Raw genomic sequence first — 10207 nt, 5'->3', positions numbered from 1 at the left:
TTAATTCCATGAACAAATGAACAACGATCCCATCATTCAGTCTCAAAGTCTTTATTCACCTCCTGAAAACAATGTTACAGTTTATACAGAAATGACAGGCCTCACTGCAGAGGGCCAGTCAGGGGTTAGTAAAAACCAGGACATTGGGAAAAAGTAAAGAAAACAAGTAAAGAAAACTAAACAAATATCACTTACTTTGATTATGATCATTTTCTAGTGTTCAAACAGACTCGTGGTTTATGACAAAATAACACCAATGAGGAGACCATGATAAAATAAAATGCGCACACACACACACAGCTGTCCACTCCCACACCACTTGGTCTCCCATGTGTGCAAACACACACATACAACCTCAAAGTCTCATTCTCACACGCATTCATTCAATCACGCAAAGCACAAACAAACACAAACACAATATTAGAATGTCAAACACAGATTTCGGGGGCTGATGTGTTGGAGACAGAGAAAACTTGTAGCGAGGTGCTGTGGGGACACTAAAGGCCTTTTACCGATACCCAGGGCCCGGCTGGGTGTAGCCCTGGCCAAAAGGGGGGCGGTTTCGGGCATAGGGGTTGGCAGCCCCGGGGGGAGGGGTGGCACCAGGCGGCGGGGTGTATCCAGGACGGGGCTGATAACCCCCTGTGGCCTGGGAGGTTGGAGGCAGGCTGTAGTTAGCTGGCTGCTGAGAGGCCTGGGATGTGTAGTTTTGAGGCGGAAATGCTCCAGGCGGGTACTGGGTGGGTCCTTGGGGAGCAGGAGGCTGTGATTGGCCGGAAAACCCTGGGGCGGAGCCAGGAGCACCAGCAGCCTGAGAGGTAGGGGCGGGGTAATTCTGGAACTGCTGCTGAGGCGGCGGAGCCTGAGTAACACCAGACTGAGGAGTATATCCAGCTGAAAAAGAGGATTCAAAATAATTCATTTAAAAATAAACAATGTTAAAGCTTGCTAATATCAAAGTCTCTTTAAGACAAGTCATGTCACTCGGCGGCCATCTTTGAAACGCCTCTCGGGCATCCAAGTGCAGCTCCTATCTCTTTGTAAGGGGAAAACATCAAATTCTCCAAAACTGTTCACTAAGCTTACGATTGAATTTCATATTTGAAATCACCAAAGAAATCTGACGACAACTCTATCATAAATGTTGTTTCTTTTGCTCAAATAGCATTAAAAAGCTTATTTTTCAGGCTAGCAGTCCTAAACGCACGTCTCAGAGCGCTGACTGTTTCTATAGCAACTGGGATTTCTAACGGCAGCTGCAGTGACGCGCTGACTTTACCGATTAGTGGTTGGCTCTTTCATTCAGAAGGCGGGGCTTCCTGCGATTGAGTGGCCATATTGAGCGTTGCATTTTTCCCCGTTCAAAACTATACGAATGACATGTCTTGGGTATTCTATAGTCTTTGCTAATATACATGCCTTCGGGCAAGGAAAGGTGTGTGTGTGTTTGCTGTTTAATATTTTTATTGGAAACTGTGATACTTTTTTCAGGATTGTTTGATGAATAAAATGTAAAAAAATAAATAAATAAAAGAACAGCATTTATTTAGAAAATAAATATTTTGTAATAATATACACTACCGTTCAAATGTTTGGTCATTTTTTTCTTTTTTTTGAAAGAAATTAATGTGCAAGGATGTGTTAAATGAATAAAAAGTGATGGTAAAGACTTATAATTTGAATAAGTGCTAAGAATCCAGAAAAAAAAGTATCACAGGTTCCAAAAAATATTAAGCAGCATCACTGTTTCCAACATCGATAATGAATCAGCACACTGTTAATAAATCAGAATGGTTTCTTAAGGATCATGTGACACTGAACACTGGAGGAATGGATGAAAATTCAGCTTTGCATCACATGAATAAGTTATATTTTACAGTATATTAACATAGAAAACCTTTATTGTAAATCGTAATAATATTTCACAATATTACTGTTTTACTGTATTTTTGATGAGCAGAACAAACATCTTTAAAAAAACATTAATAATCATATTGATCCCAAACTTTTAAATGGCAGTATATAATTACTATACATTTCACATTTTATTTTATTTACATTGTATTAATGTATACATAGAAAATCCAGCATCACACTAATTTGAATAGCTGTTTGCAAACGACTGCATCAAATTTGTTAGGAACAGAGCTAATTCATGAAGGCGTCATTAGCAGATGTTTTAAAGAATTACCAGGGTACTGCATCCCGTACTGCTGCTGGGGTCCAGCTGGTGGAGGGTATCCACCTGGAGCCTGATACTGCTGATACATCTGACCTGTATAAAACAATAAACATGTTTTCTGTGATTAAGACAACATAAATTCATGTTGTTGTCCAGGATTAAGATTCACACCGTTAAGGGAGGGAATTCCCATAAAAATCCAGGACACCAGCAAGCGGCTTATGGATCCTAGCGAGGATATCCCACTGTTACTTGATTTCATCATCAAACGTTTGAGAAAAATCTGGGACACCAGAGGGCCATAAATAATAAGAACTGATCTCTCTCACTCTGTGTCGGAACATATTTTAATGTGGGATATCTGGCACGTTACTCTGGAATATCAACAAATAAAGAGTCAATACAGAGAGGCTGATTGAAAACATACAAATAGGATAGCCACATAAAATTGAGCAGCTGATAGATCATCCAAACGCTGGCAGTTGGTGACAGCCTTACCATCGTAAGAGCACAGCTCCTGATTGGACTGACCAACTCATTTTATTTGGAATCCAAATTAAGTAGACTTAAAAAGCTCCAAATCGTTTTAGACCATTGTGCAAATCACAATGGGTAAAGATAACAGTGACTTTGCTGAGACAAAGCACACAGACAGATTATCCAAAGTTCATAAATGTTTGTGTGTATCGCACCAAGAAACTAATGAGAAAAGGCTGCATGTGTGTGTGTGTCCCTGTGCAGCAGATGATGGGAACAATAAAGCAGAGAAAAGCATCACAGCTCCATAACTCTATGCAACCATGGAGACCATCCACACAATCTGCCAAATCCAGAATAGCTCTGCTCAATTTCTCATGTGCGCCGCGTCTATGTGGAAGAACTTCTTTGGAAAGAGTGAGGGGGAAAACAAATCCAACGGACGGGTGGAGAATAACATTACGCTCTCGACTCGAAGGCCATTCTGGTTCATTTTTCTTCCGCTGTACACCTTCCCAAGAGCCTCAGTTAGAAGACAACATCTGCATGGTGATTTTTTTTTACTGCAAACAAATACGTTTTGTGTGGGTTTGTGTACGAGTGTGAGAGAACATGTGTAACTACAGGTGTGTAACCTTCCTGCCAAAGCAGCATGACCTGCCAAATCGAGACTCGTCCTGCATTTCTCAAGTCCACTGGACTGATGTGGGCGTTTTTTTGGAAACAAAATGAGGGGAGATATTTCAATGGCCAAGTGGAGAATAACATCATGCTCTGAATTCACTACAAAGACTTCTGAGCCACATGATTCCTTGTTCATCTTTCTTTCGCTGGACTCTTTCCCGTAAGCATCAGAAGGAAACATCTGCAATAAGGATGTGCAAAACCGCTACTCTCTAAATCGCCTGGCCAGTCTCTATAGACTGTTTTCAAGTTGTATGATTAGTCAGGGTCAGGCGTGTTTGTTAGTGGGCTTTACGTATAAGCCACGTCATTCGAGATCACACTCTACAACAAGTCCCATTTCAGACTTTCGGTACAACTTTTAAAAGTGGTAGATTTACCATCCATAGTAGCAGAGTGAGGTTGTTGGACCCCTGAGTATGCTGGAGGAGCCTGGGGAGCCACAGCAGAAGGGGGCGCTGCAGAGGATGAAGAGGCAATACTGTCTGGAGTTGCAGAGCGGTCCTCTGCAGCGGCGGTGGCGGCTACAGCTGGAACTGAAACAGTAAAGGGAAAATCAGGTGGTTCCAGATCAAAAATCTGGATGGATGAGATAGCAGGTAAACACACCTGTGACAGCACATCAAATGAAATCTGTATTAATGCAGCACGAGGCTTTAAAACCATTAAAAAGTACGATCTATGTCTTTAATCAAGTAATTTATCGCAACGATCAATGTTATTTCTGAAAAAAGATTAAAAAGCCACAACTAACCACTATGAAGTCTGTACATGTAAATGGTACCTTGGGCAGGTTCCTCAGACAGGCCGAATGCTGAAATAACATTCTTGTTGACCTCTTCCTGGTTCTTCAGGGGGTCGAACGCAGACATGCTAGCAGCACTGACCGGAGGGGCCTGCTTCATTGTTGAATCTACTGCCTCATTCACACATTCTGTCATCCAGAGACATCAGAACAAGACAGCTTTAGTATCGCCTGTCTTCACCTCTCAAGGAACATTTACGAGGTAAATTAAAATTCTGTCATCATCCTCATTCTGTTCCAAACCCATGCAATACATGTGGATGCATTCATTCAAATGTGTGCATTTTGATGCCAAATTATCACTTTACAGCTTAAAAATCAGCCTTTTCAATAAATAAAAATATGTCTTATTGACACATTGACTATTTTTGAGTTCCTTTTTGAAATTTGGCATTCACTTTTCACTGTCTGGTAAAGAACAGCACGAACATTTACCAAAAGATCTCCTTTGGTGTTCCACTGTAGGAATAAAGTCTTGTGGGTTCGGAATGATACAAGGATGTGTAAATGACAACATTTTTACTGAACTAACCCTTTATGTTGTCTACCTTTTTTAACTAAATAAGCCTTTATGTGCTTCAAATGCTTTGGCTACAGTACTGGACATGAAGAACATGAGAATCACTCTGGGAGAGTTCATGTACCGGTTTCTGGGTTGGTGCTCTCTAGGACAGACTCTGAGGGGGGCTCCAGGCTGTCCAGCAGGCTGTTGACTTTATTCCTCAAATGGATCAGTTCTCTACGCAGGTGCTTCACCTGAGACGACTCCAGTGGCCGAGGCTGCCCATTCACTGCAAAAACACAAACATTATTTTTGACAGTACTGTCTAACACTTTGTTCAAACTAGTCAAAATGCATCTGTCCATGTTAGTTTTTATCCTAACCAGCTGCCAGACATTTCATTGACTGCTTTCTTTCTATTTTCGTCATGTTTTCTTTTATCCAAAACCCAGTCGTAACATATTAAACATCAAACATGTTCTAATTTGCTATGATTTTGTCATTTCATGCAGCTTTTCGCCAGGTCAGGATGTCAACAAATGAACAACAAAATTAGATAATTTAGATAGCCAGACTATGTCTATATGATGAGGTAATCCAGAGGTTTGGCACTGTGGATTGTCTGGAATGTTCTTTCCTGAGTCCATATGTGTGAGACCGGCAGCCGCTTGAACCCTTCCAGACTCTTCAGAGATCACACGAGCTCTAGCAGGCGTCCAACCCAGTCTCTGGGCGCCAGTCACACGTTTGGGATGCATACACGCACGTGATATTATACAACCATGAACCAGCACATTTGAACTCTTAATATCTTCTTCCCAAAAGAAAATAGGTTCCCTTCTTCCCTTCTTTAACTAGTTAAAGCATCCAACCAAGGGCAGGGCTACATTTGCTGACACAAGGTCAAGACATGACATCATCTGGCTGGAGCATGAAGGCATTGGAGAGTGCAGAGTGCAGACTTGACCAAAAGTTATTAATTTATTTTTTATTAGGAAAAGAAACACATGTATTTTGAGTTGGTACTTAAATCAGCTTTCATTGTCTTGAATAGGAGCATAAAAAGTGGATTTAGTTAAACCCACGTAGGCTGCAACCTTTGATTTTGGCTAGACTTGATAAATAAATCACGGTGTAAAATAGTGTATGAATCAAGCAGCCCAAATCTACAGCATTTATGATGACACATTTGAAGAGTAGTCGACACATGATGAGAACTGGCACTGACACAGCAGTGCAGATGTACCGGCGTGAGCCAAACTTTGCTAGAACAGAGCATGACGTTACTGGCAAGTAACCGGGTCCGATTTTCCCCTCTTGAGAATATTTGTTTGTGCCATGTACCAGTTAAAGAGAGTGGCTTTTCAGCACAGCTCACGTGATTGAGAGCAGACTTTAAGTCTGTAAAATGACCTAATCCATCTTAAAGGAAGAGTTCACCCAAAAATGAAAATTGTTATCATTAATACTTACTCATCACCAGGTTGTTCCAAACCTGCATAACTTTATTTTGTGCAGAACACAAAAGATGATATTTTGAAAAATTGGAAGCACTGGATCCCACTGACCTTAACTGTAAAGTTTTGGGTGAACTTTCTCTTCAGTCAGTGGTTCTCAAAATTTTTGACTCCAAGTGCCCTCGGTTGTCCACAACAATACTTATTCAAAGGCCGTAGTTTTGCTTTCAAAACTTATTTTTAATCTATGGCCATTCAGTTTCTGTAAATTAAAAAAGGTTTCAGGAGCTGAATGTTCTTCAGTGTTCCCACTCATTTTTTAACCAATTAATTTACAGTCATTCTCCGAACATACAGCCATTCGTGATTTATTTTGATAATGATTTTTATTTAATTTTTGCAATTTCCAGCCAATAAAATATTTGAGAGCTTGGTATGAATACTTAAATGTATATTTTTTTAATAATTTAAAGAATTTAGTAATATATTTACATGACTTTTCAGGTCTGAAAACAACACTTCCTCATTAATCCAGGTTTTCGGGGGATGAATTAATATACAAAATATAATAACAACATACAAAATATCAATATTTTTAGTGGTCTTATTTTAATGCTTGTTTTATCTTAAATCGTCATGAGGCCCCTCACTGCTTTATGTTCAAATATCCAAGACCACTGGTCACAATTTATGTTCTTAGAGAACAAATATCCTTTCTGTTTGGAGTAGTGCATTATGTGTGTTAACATCCGAGATATGTTTAAAATCCATGTTCTGTTAAACCATATTAGTGGCCCAACAAATATTTGGACACCAAAATCACACTTGAAGAGGTCACCACCAGATTTTAATGTTCCACTGGCTCCAAAATCTAAATTCAAACCCCTGCTGATAACCTTACAAAGCCAAACACATGGATTCATTATCAGTTCAAATCTTGTTATATTGTGCCCTCTGCTGGACATTAAAAGCTGCAGCTGTGTTTATCCCACAAGAGAAAAACGACATCTCCTGGTTGGATGAAATATTACCAAGTTCAGCATTTTTAAGATTAAAAGAGCTTAACTCCGCAATATTACACCGCCCATGCGATGTGGGATTATGTTCTTAACAGAGAGTCCTTTTTAACCCAAAGGTTACAGAACAACACTGTTTTCTGGGTCACAAAGACACATTGAGAAATCAAGAAGCTTTAACTTGATATGCCTCTTTTATTTTAGTATGTAAAACACCATTTAAAGAGCATAAAACAACTATAGGCTCTGACAACATTCTACCTGATAAAAATTTTAGAGCTGCAACTATAAAAAGGTATGTAGCTCACATGAGCGGCTTGGTTCTTATAGTCCTGTGAACCTTTCTGTTATTCTGTAAAGGGACACTATGAGCACTGAAGCGTTTTTGGAATATGATCTTCCTGCAGGTAAGATAAACCTACACATGCTCACTGACCTTAACTCTAGGCATGATTAGCACTGACGAGAACAGTGTTGCTGTGCCTGTATCTGTGGCCTGTTGTCATTTATAACAGAAAATAACTTGTGTATTTTGCAAACTGAGGGAAAAACAACAGTAATAAATTTACAAGTGAAACCTAATAGGCAAGTGGGCTGTGCTTCACATTTCAGCTTTTAAAGCACAGCACCTAAACTATGTTGTTCTACATTGCATTTTTAAAGTGGGACTATTTTTTTTACACGGATTAACTTCTTATGCATTACATAATTGAGTATTTAAATACTGCTGCACATAAACTGTGCTTTACAAAGAGATACAACACATTCCTTTCATGCTCCTCCCTGGTGTCTTATGTGCAGATATATTCCTTAACATCAGGATAAACAAAAACCCTTAAGCAGTGCTGATTTCTTACCAAAAAGAGTGAGCTTCAATATTCTACTGCACTGGATTGCAAAGGACAAATCAGAACTGTCAAAGATGGTGATAAGGTCATCATCTGGAAGAGAGCAGAAAAATGAATGAATGCAGTACTTGCAGAGCTGCAGTTAACCCAAAAATAAAACTGTACCACATGTAAAAGCAGTAGAGTATGAGATCAATACTAAAACCTCCGATACTACACACCTACCAAGAAAGTTTATTAAGAACATCTATAGGTGTACAGATCTTTAAAAAAAAAATGGTTAAATATAACTGACCTTCATCCTTATATTTGATGGCAACTTCATCACTGCTCTGTAGCTGCCCACGGAAGACTCGCTGCATCATCAGCAGGAGCTCGTCGTAGGTGATGTCTTCATTGTGGATGGGGATACGGCGGATATCATCGCCCAGCTGAGCTTTAATAATCAGCTTCCCACTCAAGTCCAGCTGGCCATTCATACTGCTGAGAAAAAAAGTACAATTTTATTTAAAACACTGTGTCTAATATATTTATAGATTAATCAAAAATATGCTTTTCATCAGCTAAGACATATGCCATTGGCTAAAGAGCTTATGGTCCAGTTTAGTACAATGGCAAAAGAAACACTTAAAATTGAGATTAAAATTGAAATGAAATGAACAATACTCAAAATCCATTGCAGAAAAAAAAAAAAGGTCCAGTTTCTACAGCCAATATTACACTTTTACTATTAGGAAGTTTATTAAAAAAGCAGAACATTTATCACTATTTAATACATCACATGCCCATCAAACGTCATTTGATAGTACAGGAACAAACTGAAACCAAACACACTATCAGAGCCGCAGCAGTGATAACTACATTAAATGTAGGCATATGCAGAGCTAACAGACCAGAGTAAAACCAATGACATGATCTGTGAAGGCACAATTAATAAGTTCTTCTATCAGAAGCACAGAATTCCACTCGCTACACAACAGTTAACCATGAAATCTGATATTTGTTACTCGACGAGTGTCTTCACTCGCCACGAACTCCCCTGCTTTTGTTATGAAGATAAAAATGTCAGTGAATGACTTGTGCCTCATTTGGAAACCCATAGTCTAATGTCTCATCTATGAGGTTATATCTGAACCAGTGCTACTGTACAGTACAGGGACATTCTATAAAAGTCTAAGGGTCATGAGATATAAGATGATTTGGCACATGCAGATGGCCTACAATCATTCTTAACTCAGACTTTGGCCTCGAGCATGATTATTGGGAGAAACATTTTGGGGTTTAGATCACAATACAAACAGTCTGAGTGAGTGTGATCAATGGGGGACAATCTTATCATGAGAATCTTGACTCTTACTCTGATTAGTTTACCCATCATTCATCCTGGTACTCTGTAGCATGTAGACAGACATGTTCGTTATGTATCTCATATGGAAATTAATGACAGCCGTGACTGAACTTCTTGACCGGATCAAGAAAATTTCAAAACTATAAAGGAAATTACCATTTTAACACTTTGTATGAATTTGTCTTTCATATGAAGAGTCATCAGCCATCAGCTAACTCTTATATTCTTATTAAACATCGTTTAGAAAAGCAAAAGAAAGTGGTTTCTGGATCACAACACACACAAAGCCACTTCCCATCATCGCACCAGCATGACGTTTAAACGTCTTGCCAAAGATTGATTCATTTAAATCATCTCATCAGGCCTCGTTCACCTGATGATGCAGCAACTTCCTGCAAAATAAAGCTCTGAACGTGACAATTCTCCCGGCGTAAAATAAGGAAATACTGCGATCAAATCTCAGTTTTATTACAGCAACAATTATTCCCGTGTTTTAAATACGATTATTTAACTACGCCATATAGTTGTTCAAAAACACTGACTTTTGTACAAAACGTCTCTTGTTTTTTTTTAGCTTGCCCTAGTTTCACAGGCTAAGCTAAGCTAATGCTAGTTTGCTTGACAACCGGCTAAACACTAATGGTTCATTTCCTGAGGTGCCCTAAAAACTCTAAAGCGACTATATAAAAGTATGTAAATGTTTGTAGGAGAAGCCCCGCGTCTCTACCTGGTGGTTCGGACGTGTCAATCCCAGCAGCAGTCTGTGTGTCCTGGACTTTAGCTGAACGACGCCTGACTGACTGATGATCGAAAACGCCTCACAGCGACCTGTACGTGGCAAAACCACAACCGCGCATGCGCGCTATCCGGACACTGCTTAGACTGTCT

General features: G+C 39.5%; 1 protein-coding gene across 2 annotated transcripts; it reads right to left on the bottom strand.

Annotated features, from left to right (window-relative positions):
- Positions 1-35: 35 nt before the first annotated feature.
- On the bottom strand, positions 36-10203 carry tfg (trafficking from ER to golgi regulator). 2 transcript variants are annotated; one of them, XM_058786184.1, is made up of 8 exons: positions 10047-10203; positions 8267-8454; positions 7981-8064; positions 4793-4939; positions 4128-4277; positions 3724-3879; positions 2192-2275; positions 36-894 (listed from the first exon to the last, which is right to left on the bottom strand). In XM_058786184.1, the coding sequence occupies exons 2-8, from the start codon at positions 8448-8450 to the stop codon at positions 509-511; spliced, it is 1191 nt and encodes a 396-aa protein (XP_058642167.1). In that variant the 5' UTR covers positions 8451-8454; positions 10047-10203; the 3' UTR covers positions 36-508. The 2 variants fall into 2 exon arrangements, with proteins under 2 accessions (XP_058642167.1, XP_058642168.1); XM_058786185.1 differs by having other exon boundaries at positions 8267-8451; positions 10047-10194.
- Between the last annotated feature and the right edge of the window lie 4 nt (positions 10204-10207).

This window comes from Onychostoma macrolepis, chromosome 09 (assembly GCF_012432095.1).
Source record: "Onychostoma macrolepis isolate SWU-2019 chromosome 09, ASM1243209v1, whole genome shotgun sequence".
In the NCBI taxonomy this organism is placed as follows: Eukaryota; Metazoa; Chordata; class Actinopteri; order Cypriniformes; family Cyprinidae; genus Onychostoma; species Onychostoma macrolepis.
This window is presented reverse-complemented; position numbering and strand designations above follow the sequence as displayed.